The 19,414-nt window shown below is 35.3% G+C and overlaps 2 protein-coding genes across 8 annotated transcripts in view; one reads left to right on the top strand and one right to left on the bottom strand.

The window, feature by feature from the left end:
- LOC106172963 (coiled-coil domain-containing protein 180) overlaps window positions 1-19,414 on the bottom strand; it is a 49,247-nt gene that overhangs the window by 9,080 nt on the left and 20,753 nt on the right. For all 4 annotated transcript variants that reach the window (XM_013553920.2, XM_087009546.1, XM_087009547.1 and 1 more), the window contains exons 18-23: window positions 2,860-3,089; window positions 2,538-2,619; window positions 2,156-2,249; window positions 1,298-1,478; window positions 862-1,008; window positions 335-511 (exon numbers count right to left, since the gene is read on the bottom strand). In XM_013553920.2, the coding sequence (XP_013409374.2) occupies window positions 335-511; window positions 862-1,008; window positions 1,298-1,478; window positions 2,156-2,249; window positions 2,538-2,619; window positions 2,860-3,089 (911 nt within the window). The remainder of the gene's footprint in view (window positions 1-334; window positions 512-861; window positions 1,009-1,297; window positions 1,479-2,155; window positions 2,250-2,537; window positions 2,620-2,859; window positions 3,090-19,414) is intronic.
- On the top strand, window positions 3,936-18,823 carry LOC106172965 (arrestin domain-containing protein 3). Of its 4 annotated transcripts, none has more exons than XM_013553924.3 (3): window positions 3,936-4,191; window positions 15,022-15,710; window positions 16,001-18,823. In XM_013553924.3, the coding sequence occupies exons 2-3, from the start codon at window positions 15,081-15,083 to the stop codon at window positions 16,634-16,636; spliced, it is 1,266 nt and encodes a 421-aa protein (XP_013409378.2). In that variant the 5' UTR covers window positions 3,936-4,191; window positions 15,022-15,080; the 3' UTR covers window positions 16,637-18,823. The 4 variants fall into 4 exon arrangements, with proteins under 4 accessions (XP_013409378.2, XP_013409376.2, XP_013409375.2 ...); XM_013553922.3 differs by lacking the exon at window positions 3,936-4,191 and adding an exon at window positions 4,206-4,441; XM_013553921.3 differs by lacking the exon at window positions 3,936-4,191 and adding an exon at window positions 11,095-11,373.

Below are 19,414 nucleotides of genomic sequence, written 5' to 3' on the forward strand. Positions count from 1 at the left end.
TCCTCTATTATCAGCTACTATTTTCGGAGAGTGTCAGCTTTGCTCCCATAACTGTCTAGGATAAGGCCAAAAAGTTAACCAAGTGGCAGTTTTGTTAACCCAAAGCCTGTGCATTTTTCAATAATGCCATCATTCTTCATGAACAATTTGATCTCTTGTGCATACATTTCTACTAGAACTTGTGACATACCTTTTTCCTTTTTTTTTTTTTAATTGAGACTTTTAACCAAGTCCCCATTGAAATGGTGTTTTCATTTGGGAGCAAACTAATTAGGAATAACATCAATCTTGACAAGTTTTCTCACTTTCCAGTGCAAGAACTTTACCACATTACCTGTCCTCAAACTCTGACGCCACTTTTGTCGCCTGATCCAATCTCTTGGACTCCATGCCCTCCAAATCTGCCATGATGAAACCCTCAGCAGCATCTATCTTCTGAGACATCTTCTCTAGTTTTTTACGGTACTCATCTATTTCCTCTGGGCAGAAGTTGCCACCATCAGAAAATAACCTGCAAGTAATGAGGGATTTCTTAATCTACTCATTCTTTCTATAATATGCCAGGAGGCTTAGCTAATTCAGTATTCTGACTTCACTTCTATTGTTTTTAAGTCTGGGTTGAATTCTCTGTGGAACTGCGGCCCTTAAATTTAGCAAAAGACAACAACAACAGCGAAAATGTTGATTTGAAAGGGCTCTTTTTAATTTGGAGACATTCTATATTCAAAGAACTAAATTAAAATTCTTATAAATATTATTAAACACACACACACACACACACACACACACACACACACACACACACACACACACACACACACACACACACACACACACACACACACACACACACACACTTACTTGAAAGACTTGATAAACTTAGCATTGGACTGCCTGAGCATGGCCAGGGTGTCATCCAGGTGCTGTCTGAACTGTCTTAGGGAGGCACGGATCACAGACATGAACTTGTCCAGTTCTTCCTGCAGTCTGTTCTGTAGAGCTACCAATCTACAATGAATAAGGGATACACAACACAGGGAAATTAAACTACTGCAACCATTAAAATGTACTACCTTTTTAAAAAAAAGTCCATCTTTCATATGGGGTTAGTTAGGACAAATGTCTATATTTATATCAATCACATTTCTTTAGAAGAGATTGAGTAATAACATTTACAATTGCTGCATGGCCTGACAAAATGCATCATATATAATATTACAATATATACAATATACAATAGTTCTTTTTCTACACAACTACTTCATATCATTCTATTTTAACTCCCCCTGTTCCTCACTTTGCAGACTTGGTGGCATTGATGAAGACCACCTCCAGGGCCTCTATCCCCTCCCTGAACTTGGAGGCCAGTTTATCATGTTCGTGGGTCATCTTAGCAAACTGCTGTTTCAGCTCGGTCAGGGAATGGTTGATGCCCTTGCAGTGTCTGGTCACACGCTCACTGTGCATTACAAGCTCGGCTGGAACACAGATATTAAAGTGTTTATAAGTGTATATAAGTGGTTTTATTCACCTTTGCAATATGCGAAGTCTTACTGTCTTAACGTTAAAATCCTTCAAAGCAAAAAAAAAAAAAAAAAAAAACTTATTAGCTGTTATAATGATAAATGTAAACTCCAGTGGCAGATGTTCAAGGAGTAAATCTTTCATGGAACAAGAAGTAATTTTAAATTTGCATCAGACATTCAAGGAACAAATTGAAAGTTTTCAACTTGAATGTTCTGCATTAATGTTGATTCTTTCCGTGCAAAAAAGGGTAATATATCACAATTTACAATAGACTGCATGAATGACAATAAATATCAACAAAAGTAAGAACATGTTAAAGTACATGAAAAACCCATAACTTTACGCACTGGCTACTTCACTTCACCACAACTGGTTAACCACACTTTCAGACCGAAAGATTAATTACACATTAAAATGTTCAGCTATGTTAATGTAAACATCAGTATCAGACATTCAAGGAAGAAATTAAAAGCTTCACAAAAATTCAGTATGCAGTGATTCTTATTTTCAAACGCAAAAACTATGATTCCTTCCATTTGAGGATTTTGTTTAATTCTGACGTCTACGGTTTCCGTATTAGAATGGAAACCCTTTATGTTTTAAATTAAAGTTTTTAAATATGCGTTACCTGCTCTAACATTATGTACATCCAGCTCGGCTCTCCTAGTTCTGGGCTGGTGAAGATGAAGTCTCAGGTCCAGCTCGCTGTTCAACTCCTCAATCTAAAATTATACAATATATTTCACACATCAAACAAGGTATCTATTTTTAAGGCATGATCCCAAGAGGAAGAATAAACAAATGGAATAAACTGCATAAAATCAAATGAAAAAATATATATATTGAAATAAGGAAACAGAAAAAAAAAACAGATATGACAATCAAAGATTCAACTGTAAATGTTTATATATAACTGCAACAATTATACATTATGAATATTGCTGCTTAATGACTTTGAGATATTTTTAAATTCATAATAAATTTGTTTCAGTTTAGAATTCTATGAGTACCTTGGCGGCCACCACACTCCTGGACCTCTCCATGGCTTCCTCACTCCACTCCTCCAGGTGGTCTAGGAAATTCATACGTATCCTACATGGAGAAATTCCAAATTTATTTCAAATCATTCAGATAGAATATGGTTAACATGGAACATGGACCAGTTTAGTGTGTATTTAGACACTTATTTTTATTTTATTTTCTTAATATTATTAATATTATTTTTTTTTTGCAAGGAGGGGGGGGGTCCGTTTTATAATAAAGTTACTTAAAACTGCAACAGATTATCCAAAACAAAACAAAACCAAAGCTTAAATCCAAATATATATTTACCCTTTCTTAACCTCAGCCAAGAATTCCTCAGACACATCAACACTGGCCAGATATGGTGGAAGAACTTTGGGCAGCACAGACTCTGTCAGGAAGGTACTACCTGGGGGCTCCACACTTGACCTCGGGTCATCTGGATGACCACTGAATTCTCCAGCCACAGTCAGGACGAAGAAAGCAGTGCCTCTTGCAGTGGACAGGATCTCGCTGACCGCCATGGGTAGGGGGCTTTTCTGTAGAGATAGAAATACAAAGAAAAGAATATAATGGGTATATATTTAACAATTTCCTCTACTTAAATGGCATGAGTGTAGCAGCTTATCATTGAACTTGGGAAACTGTGCAGTGCCAATAGAAAAGAAAGTGAACAAAACGTAATTATGTTCTTAATTGGCCACTAAAGCTTTTTCACCTTAAAAACCTATGGTACATTATAGAATAAAAGTATGCAGACTGTTTTTAGGGTGACATTGGTGCTGAACTCAAGTGGATCATATATGTATCAACTTGTTTTCTGATATAATTTTTATCTGTATACAGTGCATTTTGCTTAAAAAGTGACAAAACAATTACTATCTGTTATGAAATAAAATAATGAGAAATAAAATATACCAAAATTGTTTCCTAAATGTAGAGCTCTACTACACATACAATTACAAATCTTTCACAAGTCCTCCCTTTTATATTTCCACAAATACATAAATGCATTATTTATCATCACAACAGTTAAAAATTTACAAAAGTTCTATAAACCATTTGCACAACCATATCAAAAATTAATTCACAAACATTCCTAAAATAACATTTTGTTTGCTTTTATGCATTCATAGTATGTATTGATTCCCAATAATGAAGATTTTATCAATAAATTTTATCTCAGTATCATTCAAATGTGTCTGTATCTATAAACACTGAAGTTTCTCAAGCATTCCACTTGAAGTTACGGGAGCAAGGATAATGAAACTAATTCCACTATTTAAATATCAAAAGAACTCTGCCACATGAATGCGTCTTTTGTAATACCACAAAATTTCAGGTGAGACCCAATTGTAAACAGCAGTACACCTCCGTCTCATATATGCCCATACAAGTGCTTGTAGAATCTCAAAAGGAAAAATGAATATTTTATCCGCATACAGGTTGATCTAGGCCATTTTCACCACATGTTACTACACTGATGACACAAGGACAACTGAATACGCACTACACATGCATTGTGTTCCAGCAGAGAAACAGTCTTAACATTGTAAACCTATGGAGAGAGCAATGCGCTATTCATCTGAAAGTATTGACTGTAAGCCCTATTGATTGGGGGCTAAGGTTTCCAAAGACCAGGTAAACAAGAATAATGTTGTTGGCGCTCAAACAGGGGGGAAAATATGCATATGAAAGGCATGCATGTGCATTCAGTCGTTGAGTTCAGTGAAAATCGAATCCGCTCGTCCATGTTAGTGCAGGTCCAGTTAAAAGATACAGGACATGTTTTGAAGTATTTGCAAAGCTGGATATATTCTGTAACAAGATCCATCTCATAAAGCACAGGAAGTTACTATAGAGGACATAGAACCACTTCTGCAAATTTTGCGTAAGTTATACTCATATGATGTTTTTTATTTACCTACAGCTTCTAGTGTTTCTCAATTGAAGGATGAAGAGAGTGATTTGGCACAACCAGATTTGAAGACAAAATTTGGATATCCCTGCAAAATTTAATTACGTTCTTTACCATTTTTAAGTGCATGAAAGGTATATTTTGAAAATGCAGTTCTGAAAGATTGCAATTCAAGAAGAAATCAGTCAGTTAATATCATCTCTGGTGAACGTGTGCTTCACAGTACATTGTTAAATAAAACCCCATAGCAACAGCAGATTGACATCAACTTAGATATCATGATAGTTAAAAGTATTTCTAAGTAATTTAGAGAAGAAAGTTAACATATTATAAGGCAGAACATCCAACACAGCACAAAGAGGAATTATAGTGAACCAATACACCAGTTAATGTTTTTCATATCAAAGTAATGCTGAAAGTTGAAGTTAGAATTTCAAAAGGAAAAATGAATATTTTATCCGCATACAGGTTGATGTAGGCCATTTTCACCACATGTTCCTACACTGATGACACAAGGACATTTTGGTTAAGTCCATCTTACAAAATAGTATTATTTGCAATAATACTATTGTGTAAGATGGACTTAACCAAAATGTAATGTTAAAACTTGTTCATATTGCAATAGTGCATTCAAAGAGTTTATATTAGATGTACACAACTTCATATTAAGTAATGCCTACATCTCGATAATGTAAAATGGCTACCGCCATGACACACCCAACTGGACAAGGACGGCTTTCATCTTTGAGGAAAGGAACCTGTTTACTGTTTATAAAGGACCATAATAGTAGCAACAAATTGTGCTATATGCACTTAATGGACTGAGCCGACATAGTTGCAAAAAGTTTTTTTAATGGATCAAAGACAGTGTAGGCTTTTTCTACAAGTAGGAAAAAACTTCAAAAATATCTATGAGAAAACATTCATCCTGTTAGCCTAAAACTTTCAGCCAGAATTTCTGTCATAAGCCTATAAATTAATAGCAAGTCATCACACAATAAAAGGAATCCTGCAAATACCAAACTATTATACTACATTATCCATATTACACAAGTAAAATTATCATAGCTGTTAAATAATCTTTACATCATAAGTGATTTATACACAGGCCTTTGGGAGAGCAAATCCTTTCACTTAATTCAAATGGTAATTATGGGTTATTGTATGGATTTGTGTGGGTGGCAGACAGTTGCATTTCTATGTGTGGCTCCATCCCTTAGAAATAAATATAGTAGTAACAGTTCTATGAAGTGGGGCAAGATAAAGTTGGAGAGAGAGAGAGAGAGAGACTACAGAAGCTTATTTGGCTATTATGTGCAATTAAAAGGGTTTTTCATAAAATCTGACCACAATCCACACTAAGTCAATAGCATGACATAATGCAATCAATTTTTGATATATTTCAATCATCAATCTTATGCATTTACCTGGGGAAGAGGATGCTGACAACAATGAACCTTACTAAGTCTGCAGCAGATAGCAAAGCAATCAACTTATCATGTAATACACTGATATTAACCTCAATGACCAGGACTAAGGCTACCAAAATATCATCAGTTTAGGCTGCATTTTAGACAACATGCTCACATTCGCTATATATATTAGAACAAGGTCAGAAAAGCAGTCCTCAGAACAGTTCCTCAATACATTTTGGAGCAATTTTTCCAAATGCTTATTTTATTATGGTCCTTTAGGTTAAACTTTGATTAATATATGATTGAATATTTCTGTATGGACATATTCCATTTTCCAGTGTTTAATGACATATCTTATTTGTCAATGAATACTGTACGGGGGCGAGGTTGTTGGGGGAGTGGGTGGGGGGTGGGGGGATGGGAGGGTAGGCTAAAAAGAACGGGGGTGTCTTCAAAGTAAAATGTCAAGCTCGTCACCCCAAAGATACGGAAGAATTCTTGACATATTTTATCCCAAGTCAGGCATAGAACTTTTTCAACTTAAATGCAGGTGTCCCTTATTCTGCCAAGATGGAGAATTATCCACAGCAATGATTACAAGAGTTTATGCACTAGTAACTCACAATTTCATTTAAATTTTCCATTGTGTATCTTCCCCAAAAGAACCATTATAAAACTGACTCAACAACTTGTGTCAGTCTCGTGGACTGTAACACATGTCCGTGAAGAAGCACATTTTTGCAAATTGAGATATTATTGTAAATGGTAATTTGATGGCACAGGGTTGACTGGGGATGTTAATGATTTATGAAAAAATAGTAATTACATGAGCAGCTGGGTAAATCAGTGGATAGGGCATTCATCTGGCCTTTTGTTGCCATTATATACCATAAAATGTCAAAGATGAAACTGAATATAATTATATATTATAATTCTACAGGGGTAAATCTTGGTGTTTAAATTGTAATTAACAGAAAAACAATAGTTTAAGTTATCAATATTAAATAATGAGATGATAAAACAAAGATCTCATTTAATACCCTTTACCACATTCTTATATCCCAGTTAGGAAAAAAAAACATTTAAGAATAAGACCCATTCCCATACCTAAATTGATCACGTGGGACCGGTCCATCTCCGAAGGGATTCTCACGAAATTGCTTTCAGCTTAAGTGGCTTAGATATCTGGCATGCCTACTGAAGCTGATAACCCCTAACAGCTTCAGTAGGCGAGCTAGACATAAGAGCTACTTAAGCTGAAAGCGATTTAGCTATCACAAGATTGTACTTCTATAGGATGAGAATGGAGCAATGAAGGAATTCCTTGTGCAAAACTCTTCCACCCCCCCCACTCACATAAAAACTGTTCCCCAAATATGCCTCCTATCGACTTAACCCTAATTACCCCCCTAAAAGTTGTCCCTTCATATGCTCCCTAAACCTGTCTTAATTACTGTAGTAATTTACCCTCAGAAGCTCAGACAGTCTATTCTGCTAAACCTGCCTGTTAATGTTACACTAATATGCTGTCCACTACCATAACCACGAAATTTGTCTCCAGATGGACACATTACATTTATCTTACAGCTAGCCAAATCCCATACCCTTAAAAAATGCATCTTCAAAATTTCCCTTAAAAAAATTCTATAATAAGTACCCTTATATAACCCCCAAATTAGTGGTATAAAAAGCTACCACCTAATAAGTCCCTTAAACGCTGCTAGTGACTTTTCACACAGTCCCTGTGAGAACTACCCTCATCTTTGTGTACATGATTCATACTGTAAGATTCCATATCCACAAACCTACACACATGAATTACATCAGTGACGGCTAACAAAACACAAACACTTCTCTCTTATCAACCCTTTTGTTTTAGCAACACTTGCCCTCTATCCGTAAGTGTAAATGGGAACATACAAATCCCACCTATGTTCCTGCCTAATCGGATTTTAAAGGTTCATACTAAAAGAAATGATCGAGATATATATACAGCTTTTTAAGTAATAATAGATCTACTGACTTTTATTAAATATTCTCTTCTGCTAATAACTTAAAACACTGATCAGAGTCACTGCACCATATCACAAAATCAAAATTTATATTTTCCATTATTCAATGATGATATACTAAATTATAATTCTTTACACCCCTCTCCCACCCTTCTGTTTTGCTATCTCAAAAAGGCCTACCACATTTCATATCCAAAGTATCTGAAGTATTAGGCCCTAAATTCAACAATTTTGGATTAAAAAAAAGATTTTAAAGGTTCATACATGAAATACATTGAATAAAATTGTGAAAAAAAATAAAATATTATTCAGAGAGATCCCCCTAAAATCTTCTGTTAGTTCTACAAGGCAAATAGTCTAATCAGCGGCATGTTTGCCCAGGACTAAACAGACAGCAGAACAATGATAACCCAATGCAGTTTATGATCATCCTACCAGGAAGAAAGTAGCCTGATGACTTGAACACCCGTGAACTCACAGGCATGCTCCTGTGTTTATTTTTTTCTGTGAGACAAAATAACTGTCATAAAACTACTAGGTAACTAAAAAGCACTGGACATAGCAATGGAAGTTTTAAACCTGATTTAATAGTGGAAAAGCATATATGACCATGGAGACAGGTGAGTAAAAAGCATGCCTCTCAGACAGGTAAGGGCTGTAAGTCATTTGGGGTAGGGATAAGAGACACTGACTGCAGTATTTATTCTATTTCTACAGCACATAATCACTGGTAAGAAAATGGTAAGGCAATAGAACAGCCAAAAACATGCAGACTGCAGTGTGTAAAACGAGGAAAAACTGCAAGTGGTGTTGGAATAGTGGGTGACAGACAGACATGAACTTGGGACTGAAGTCCTAGTGTGTGTGTGTGTGTGTGTGTGTGTGTGTGTGTGTGTGTGTGTGTGTGTGTGTGTGTGTGTGTGTGTGTGTGTGTGTGTGTGTGTGTGTGTGTGTGTGTGTGTGTGTGTGTGTGTGTGTGTGCAGACATACGGAAGGGAAAGAATTGATAAATGTGGTGGACTTTTCTGTGCAACTGAATTGATTTTTTGCTTTAAAAAATAAATTAGAGAAAGACAAATTAGAGGAAGACTACCCGTTTTGGTAATTTTGACAATACAAAAATAGAAAAAAAAAGAAAGAAAAAACAGTAACTGTTGTGAAGATCTTTAAATTAAGGGACTGGTTAACACAATCCATGAGGGCATCAAACTTATCACAGAGATATCATCATGTCATTGCTAATTCAAACAGATAAATATCATTATCGTGTTCAAACAGATGTCTTGTACTATGAGGTTACCATAAACAGTAATGACATCTATTTGCTTTATAAGTTGTGGAAATGGTAAAAAAAAGGCATAATAATTGTTACAACAGTCAGTTAAAGTGATTATATATAATTCCAATAACAATGTGCAACCAAATAAAATAAGTGTACGAACAGTGGTTAAAATTTATCATGCATCCGTAACCTTCAACCCACCCCATCCTGTTGATAAGACATTTTATTATCTAAACGATAAGTTTTTACATGCCTCACCTGACATGATCGGAATAATTGAATTTTCATTACTGGTGCCAATTATCTAAATATACAATGGGAATATGTTTCCCCAGCCTCAATCTGCTCTAATTTCTTAGGAAATTATAAGTAGACTATAATTCACCAGAAATAACATTTCAATATAGTGCCCGCACACTGTAATTATAATACAGCACAGAATAAATTAGAAAGTCGTTCATCATTTTATTGTCCATAAACATACAACTTAACTATCAAATGATGCTTAGTTATGCTGTAATTTGTTTTATTGCTAAGCCATTGGTGAGGTCCCACAGTTGATTTGGATTGTTATTACTCTGACAAACCATAACATGAATGGAATCCCATTACCAGTGCATTACTTCATTATCTTTTTGGAAATTTTATTTACTAATCCATCTCAATTATTAAAAAAAAAACTTTCCAAATTATAACACATTGCATATTAAAACAGATAGGGTTACAACAAATTATTTTAGATTTTCATTTGACATCTTAGGAAAAATACATTAAAACTGAGTATATTTAAAATCTTCTTGAGTAAAACATGCATGTTCATTAGTAAAATGGCAACGCAGTAAAAGAAGATGGTTTAAACTGAACAAGTTACAAGTACGACACATACTGCACAAACAGAAAATAAAGCAAACTTGCACATGCAAATGTAGCACCCATACACAGTGTGAAGCATACATGGGATCCTATATTTACACCATATGGCGTCTCATAGTGAAGGTCACGGTAAGGTGTGGTAGGAAAGTAAACTCTGACCAGCTCCCCTCCACCCTCAATACAATTATCACATTATGAGCAAAATGTCAGGCATGTTTCTCAGATTTTACCAGTAGCTACACCCACTTTGATGCACGTTTAGGCCCAAAAAGAAGACTCTCGTAGCAATTTTCAAGTACAAATGGCCCCCTAATTTGTTCCTTCTTCTAATAGTGTCAATCCAAATCTCTCTTACATTAGGAGCTAGATGACACATTTTATGTTATTATCAAATTGAAATAAAAGGGTGCTTACCCAGAAGATGAAGTGAGAGGAGACACCTTTTCTAAAACCTGTCTGATTTAAATAAATAAATAAAATACTTTTTACTAGTTTTATCACCAAGTATAAGATAAATCTTCTTTCTTTTTCCTTATAAGCAAAATGTCACATAGGTTTAACTTCATAACCACACCCATATTCTTACATACTATGATGTGGACTACACCCTCGGTGTAATTACCAATTAAACAATAGTATTTAAGTATTAGCCTCCTTAAGTAAAATAAAAAAAGGTAAACAGGTGCTACAGCTTACTGTTCCACCCATAATGTTATATATATATGTATATAGAAGGAGCCCTTCACAAAATGTCACTTCGTCTGAGTCAGAGAGGGTGTATTGTTGCAAGGCGGGGCCTTGTTCTCTCAGTTCTTTCAAGAGAGAGTCTGTCCTCCTAAACAAATCCCTTACTTAAACAAATACACTTTCGGGGCACAAATCAATACATTCAATTATCAGCATGATGGATCACCTGGGGATTAATATCACTATCCATAGTCCTGGCCCCCATGGGTTAACATACGGGCCCCCTGAATGCTGTGTGTAAAAGGCTCAGGTTTCACCACACCTTCAGAGCAACCCCTTTAGCTATGCCACTGACAATAGGCTGCCCCCGATTCTAACACTGCACAATCATAAAGGCAGCAATGAGGAGGTGGTATCCACATTCAGAATGATTGGGAAAGGTATCACATTCTTTTGGCCTGTGTGAATAAGTTAGGACAGTGTCGATTCATTTAAAGAGGAAAAAAGACACCGAGTTAGGAGGACTGAACTTTGGTTGACAGGGAGGAGAAAATTCTGTATTCTGAGATCAAAATTTCACAATGATGACAGCAATTTTTTCAGAACCGAAGAATATGGAGAAAGGGAAAGCTGGAGGTAGTGGTCACTTTGATGTTAAAAACTGTATTATTTCTTATATAAAATAAGGTTCTTTTTATGATTTTGCGTCACTCAATGTAATATCCCAATACACCAAATACAGAAGTGTAAAAACATATCTTAATTGATTAAAGTTTTTAACTTAAAAGAGGTGTAACAAATATACTCATCCTATTTTATTACAAATCAGGTTTACTAGTAGTTTTACCAGATGTCAAGTTGCTGTTTTGACCAATACCTGATTTCTGCTGATAGAGAAAAAAATAGTTCTACATTATCCTACAGGCTATATGTTTAAATCTATTCAATAGCATCCAGAAAGATTTATTAATTTAGGAAACCTGTCCCCTACTTAATGACAGGGGAACATATTTAGCTTCTGGCAACCTTCAACAAAACAGGTAACATCTACAGGTATAACGTGTGCCTTACAAACCACCCACGTAACTTTAGCTTTTAGAAATACCACAAATTCCTTCTCAGCTACAATAAATAAGAATTGAGATGTTAACGTGTAAAAGTTACTGGACGAGCAGTATATATTCTATGGAGGAATTGAAAAATATATATACAGAGGAATTGATAACGTGTGGGTCCCACCACATAATTGTAAGCCCTAGGGCCACAAGGCAGTGACAAATTCAAATGCTGTAGAAAAAAGTCTGTGGCTGACCCCCACTCTTTAGGACAAGTTATTGGCCACTGGGTTACTGTAAGTTTTCTCCCCACATATATCACTGTCATATTTCCTGTGACTATGTGTAATTATAATACTCATTGTGGACCTAGAAGTAATAATCAAAGTACTCCACCATATAGCACCAATGAAGAGTCCAGACTCCTATTTGTATTCAACAACTTTGCTAAAAAGAAAAAGAAGCTCTATTTAGAGAAAAAAAATTCATATCTTGGCTTTGCTAAAAAGAACCTGCCTTACAGTTTTATTAATTGAAACAACAAAATTTACAGAATGAATGATGAAATCTTTTTTTTTTCCACTGTCACACCAGCAGTCTGGCACAAGTCCAGGTGTTACTAAGATTAATGTGAAGTTTTTTTCTCTTTAACTACTTTACTTAAGCACATCAATCAAGGCACAATGAGGAACTATTTCAACTAGAATCTTCTCCTCATCATTACACACACAAGTCAAGATATTTACTTAAGCCCATTCGCTAAATTAAACCATGTATTTTCTGACGGTGATTAAGCTGTCGCTAGTTTTTAAGTCTGACCTTGCAGATCCCCTGTGTGGGCTGTTAGAAGGTCTAAATCCATCCAGAAAGTTCTTTAAATTTTAGGAGACACCCTAAAATGTGCTCCACACCCTGTGCAGATCTATATATAAATGTAGGGCTCCCAATTCAAAAGTCACCCACTTGCTCGAAACCTACCAGAAGAGGCAGAATCTTCAGAGGTAACCGAAATCTTTAGATTATATGAAGACCAGAAAATAACAGATATAGTTTTCATATCAGCTAGAGGATTTTCACCAACCTAGAGAATTCTGATCTACTGCAAGGTATTGTGAACACTTTTCAGCATGGAGAAATCCATCCTTTATTTACTTTTATGTTTAAGTATAAATATACCTACCACTTGCCCCTTTCAGATGGGTGTGGTACTATTGATTCTGCATGGATTATATTCCAGCTTAATCCACATGTTTGACCTGACTACTACACAGTCAGATGCTTGTCGATTGTTCTCACCTAATTTACATAGAATAACATATAACATCATTTGGTGCTCAAAAAAATAAAATAATTATTACAAATGGGAGAATTTTTCGTATATTCTTCCTTGAAGAGCTTATACTTTTCTTGAGATTCAACCTAATTATTCAGTAGGTTAAAGTGAGTTGAGTGAAAGGAAATTCACCTACCAAAAATTCAGGAGCTTTGAACCATTGCAAAAGAAAACAAAAATTTTGTTTCCAAAATCAAATGCCACTTGTGAAAACATCTGAAGAATTCTGAAATATCAATATCTCCAATATTCTTTTGAAGTTAAATCTTCTCTTGAACTACTACAACATTAAGTCATCACTGACGCATGTTATAAGAACCGTATTTGGAGTTCACAACAACAACAACAACAATGTTCTTACACTCAGACATAAATCTTTTCCACAAATCTCTTCAGTAGTATGCTCAACATGTCTCCATTTAATACAATACAGCTTCCTCTCACCATGACTTCAAAGACAAGATATCTTTTTCAAATTCAGAGTACAACTTACTTTTTCCAATTAGCCTAGAAGAGTCATATATATCTGTCTAAATTACATCTTGTTGCAGTTTCCAGTAAAGGCATACCTGTCTTCATGAATATAATTGATTTTTAGACACATGAAAGATTGTTGCTGTTGTTCAAAGCAAAAACCCAACAGGGCCGTAGTTGCTACCAATTACATAAATTAATCGTCTAAAAAAAACATTGCATGCAAGACTTAATTAATGACTTAATTCTATAGAGCATACAAAGTTAGCAGTACAAAAGAAGGAGACAAGCTTGTGCCAGCTAAGCCTAACTAGCAGTATATATCAAGTATGATGTCAATGACCTTCAGGTTGATTTACCATAATTTTGTATTGTATGATTTTACATTTTGAGATTATCATTCACCTTCAATATTTAATCGAAATGTTCCCAAAAAATGAGATGTTTCAAATACAAGTTTGACACACCTATATGGTAAGGATATTGCATTTATAACAAATACAATATAATTTCGTTAAAACTCTGATATGTTACCTGACTTACCATAACACTATGACTTATCCCAATGTTCTCTCCCATCATTGACTTGTGGCTGTATAACTTAAACATACTATTGTCTTCAAACTTAATCACTCACCTTGCTGGTAAAATTTTTTACATTTTAGATATCAGCAGAAGCATCTGTGGTGACCACACAACTTGCACAAAACACTCAAATATTATTTTTTTCTCACTCCAAATTTGTCCAATTTTTAAAAAATTAGCCATCCATTTGCTCATGCGGTGTGACTTCCTAGTCAGTGATGGTCCCATTTTACTAGGGAAAATAATCACCTTTCTGACACACATTTTTTTAACCACAAATCACTAAATTCAGAAAAAAATAGGAAACTTGATACCAGAAAAATATGAATAGGATTTCTGTATGTGGATTTGACAGACATGTGCCATATACTGGGGTTACCTGGTACAAATTTTGATATACTTCTTTGTTCTTTGCTTTCAAAAGATTTGAACACCTGATTGTTTTTCCTACTTGGTTCTCTCTCATTTACCTGTAATATATGACCTTGGACCATTCATGAGCTGTAATTACTTGTTAACAAGCAGAGAAATTAACTGTGCTTATCTCCTGAACTTAAGAGGCATAAATCCTTGCTAAATAGCTGTTAAAAGGTGCTTTTACCTTGTTTCTTTAAAAATTTACACATTTTTTGCAAATGTTTTGACTGAAAAGAGAAGGGGTAGAGAAATGCATATGAAAATGATGTTCACAAAAAGAAAAAACCCTATATTGCATGTTTTTATCCCATCAGAAACATTAAATTTTCCAAGCAAAAAAAAAGCTTCCCTGCTATGCACAAGATGAAAATTAAGTCAATTCATTTTCTAATCTTTAACAACTTCCCACTTCTTTAACAGGGTTTCTAGACGATGTGGAAGAGGCAAATTTGTGGAGGCCCCCAATCATAAGAGAAAAGATGTCTGACCGCTTAGAAGTCCACCTGGAACATGATATCGATGAACAATACCAATACGAACCAGGGGAAATACTGCGGGGTTGTGTCAGCGTCTACTTCCCAGAGCCGACCTTCATCAAACACATCACTGTACAAATCAAGGGAGAGGCAACAGTTGGCTGGGAGGATAAGTCCCACGAAAAATTCCGCGCTCATGAAACCTACATCAATGTGATTAAAAAACTGATTGCTTCATCTCCAAACAATCATCGCCAACTGGAAAAGGGGACCCATGATTTTCCATTTCAATATGAACTTCCCTCAAATATCCCTTCATCTTTCATTGGAAAACAGGGTAGTGTAACATATGTAGTCAAGGCAACCCTTCAAGAGGATCGAGGCATGTCGATCAGCCCCATAATTATCAGTGAGCCTTTCCTGGTTTTACGTCACATGGACATTTCAAATGAAATTGGATTACTGCAACCATTTCATTGTGAGGTCAGTCGAAGGCAGTTTGGAATATTTTGTATAACTGGGAAAGTGCACGTTTCTCTCAGTATAAACAGGAGAGTTCACCTTCCAGGCGAGGACATCTTTCTTACTGTGGAGGTCTCCAATAACAGCCCAAGGATAGTGAAAGCATTACAGGTAAAAGAGGCAGCTGAAGATACATTGTAAGATAACTTAGAAAAAACTTTAAGGATTTTTTTTTTAAATCAATTTTCTTGAAATTCATTAGTTTTAATAACACCAATTGTCTGGTAATGCTAAGAAAAATCTGACAAATGGCTTTATCTATTTTTTTATGAAACTTGCATAACAACAAAGAAAACTGATAGCATAACTGACAAATCAGTCAATAGCAAAATATCTTCTAATACCTGGTATTGTATCATATTATACTGCAATAAAATAACACTCATGAATCTATTTTTTAGGCCAGTATCTTAATGGTTAGCCGGTTCTCAGCCAAGCACCAGGCTCTCTCACATTCCCAGCTAGTCAACAAGAAGCGAGATGAGTGGGAAATGTCCATAGGTGAAGGTCGGCGATGGCGGAATGTTCGCCTCACCATCCCTCCATATGTACCAGAATCTCGATTAGATGGCTGTGACATAATAGATATAAGTTACTCCTTAGATTTCACAGTGGAAGTAGACAATGCCAAACCTATACGCCTTAGCATTCCATTACTTATTGGAACTGATGGTATAGACAAAGAACTCCAAAACCTACATCCATCCCATCTCCAAGAAGTCCAGGACGAGAAAATACAAAGGCCCCTCATGTATCGACCAACAGATAAACGAGAAAATGGACATGTGCGGTCAAGGCCTTCAAGAGACGAGGAAGTCGACTTGCCACCACCACCTAGAAGGAGAGGATCCCAAGAATCCATCAACTCCCTCAAGGATATCGCAATGAATGACTTTGAGTATGATGAAAAGAAGTTCCATGCCCCTCTTCAAGAGGGAGAGACCAAAGTGAACCCCGTGTACAAGCACAGTGCTCATGAGAGGAGGCCTAGTTGGGGGACCTGGGTCAGTACAAAGACGGAGTTTACCAAGTTATGATCACATATTGACTCTTATAGGAGGCTCAGTTAGGGAGGAGAGCACGGCTGAGAACACAGTGCCCAAGAGAGGAGGCCCAACCAGGGGGGCCTAGGTCAGTTCTGTGTCAAAGATTTCCAAGTTATGATCAAAAAGCTGCCCACAGAAGAGATCCCATTGAGAGTTTATCAAATAATGATAATTTTAAAAAGAGGCTCAATTAAGAGGTCATACAGGGCTTGGGATGAGGTTGATACTATAATAAATAGAGAGTTCTCATCCTATAATAACTTGGTGTCTGGAAAAAAAGCCCACTTGAAGAGCCAGGACAGGCTATGGCAATGCTGTGATTCATTTACGAAACAGTGAATTTCTAAACAGGCACACTTAAGATACCTGAAATCATATACCTGGACTGGATTTCTGGAAGTGTGTGAACCTGTATGACAAACTTTAGGACAGGGCTTTAATAAGTTGGCCAGCTAACTGGACATAAGACTCACTGACACATTATGCCCAAACCACCAGCAGAAAAAAAGACAGCTGCTACAAATCTGCTTCCAACTCAAGTGTATATCAAATATAAGCTTTTTTTATGGTTAATTTTTTACATGTGACTATTCCTGATGCTCATTGTAAATAGGAACTTATCGTTCAATAACAGCTAGCTTCCAGCTTCAGCGGATGAAAATTTGGTTGCTGAGCTCTCAAAACTTTTTATAACAAGTGCCCTTGTATATACTATCATTAAAGGAGTATAACACTTGTATCACTTATGCACAAATTGTACTTTACATATGTAGGAACATAGGGAACTACATGGGCTGGCTTGTGATACCATGTTATGCTAATATCTATAATAATAACAAGCACCTTTAACAAACAAGACATGTTGGTTGTGCTTGATGAATTGTTAGTGCTTATAATGGCATATCAAAATATTGGTGTAAAAGAGGTCATATACAAAAACATATTTATAACTATTAATTGATTATTAAAGATATCATAAGAGTAAAATCACCAGTAGGGATCTACTCAATTCCGTTAGCTGCTCATGTGACTTCACATTCAATGCTCTTGTTATATTTCATTGAAAGTTTTTTGAGGTAATGTGGTTCAAAATTGAAGAATCTCATCTTTGTTAGCTATGGACACAGCTGTACTATATTTATATATCATGGTTAGACATATCATCACATTTTATATGAGCTCATCTACACTGTGATATCGAAAAAACATAAGTTTCTGCGTCCTCCTTCATTTCACAAATGCTACCACCAGAAAAAAAATATATGACAATTAATACATTTGGCATTAAAATCACTCTACAGAGGCTAAAATATGAAATTTGAATGAAACAAATCCAAAATATGAGTTTTTACTGAAAATTCTTTCATTGACCAATTGATTGAAAAGAGGAAGAGCTTAGAAAGCTACCATTAGTTAAAGGTTCACTTGCTTCGGCTCTATACCACAATAGCCAAGGGTAAATTCAACAAACCACACTGTTAAAACAACCATTAGCCTACAAAGACTTCAAGAAACTACATGTAGACTGTACTGTCCCCTGGACATATTGTGTCTGTACGTAAAGAAGACAGTGGATGCTTAGCATATCTATCATTAAGTTGAGCAAATCAAAACTTATCCCACTGATTGTCCCTGAACAAGGAAAAAAATCAAAGCAATTTGTGAAAAATGGCCATCATTTTTGGGGACAAAATAAATCCTTTCCTTTTTTTTTTTTTTTTTTTGAAAATCTAACTAAATCATCACAAATTACAGTGAGCCACAACCATGTATCTAAAATAAAAGAGCATAGAATGTCTCAAATATTATATTCAATTAGTTCAATGGAATCAGAACCCTGCACCTAGTGACATGGCATAAAATATTGCTGATTTGAAACGATCTCTTGATGGCAAAATGGCATGAGATACAGTTAACATGAAATTACTTAAAATATGCTAGGGTACAGACCTTACAATGTCATTACTTCTTCACTGGCATGCAATAGGTTTAATTACTTTTAAGCAATAATCAAAATTATCTTTATCTGTTAACATGTATGCATTTTATGATAAATGAGTAACACAATGAGAAAAATATATTTGTAATGATGATGATGTTCTAATACAAACACAAAATTAATTTTTTCTTTTTTTTTTTTTTTTTTGAAGTTCAGACTGCCCCACACACAAGATATCACAGCTTGTCTAGGTAGGACAGTTGAAATACTAAATGGGATTCAATCTACTTGTCGAGCAAGCTGCTTCTGAATTTAGAATAAAGTTATAAGGGTAATTTTAGAGTCTGTGACGTGACAGACATGTTTGTGCTAAGTCTTAACTGGGGATAATCTCATAGGGTCTTATTAATTTTTTTCAATCTAGCTTTATAACTAGCTAAATATCCTATCCACGGATTTTGTTATGAAAATTATTTATCTGTCAATTATGAAATCCTCATACGTAGCAAATATTATATAGGTCCACTGTATTCACTGTATGTATTTCTTATACTGTTCAACAGCTCTGAGCATGTTTCAAATAAGTTCAATGCAACAAGCTATCCTCATGTTGTAAATTAAAAAAATAAAAATAATTATCATTTTTGTCATGATCCCTATAATCACTGAACATTTAATTTCAGGGCAAAGTCCAATTTAACTACATTTTATATGGTATAAGAGAAGTTTTCCTTGTTCCACTTCAGATCTATTGAATATGCATGTATAATTTAAGCCAAGATGACTACAATATAGCAGCAAGTTGACAGCTTGGTATTTGAATATGTTAT

This window comes from Lingula anatina, chromosome 3, assembly GCF_051362555.1.
Source record: "Lingula anatina isolate TDL-2025a chromosome 3, LinAna3.0, whole genome shotgun sequence".
NCBI classification, from domain to species: domain Eukaryota; kingdom Metazoa; phylum Brachiopoda; class Lingulata; order Lingulida; family Lingulidae; genus Lingula; species Lingula anatina.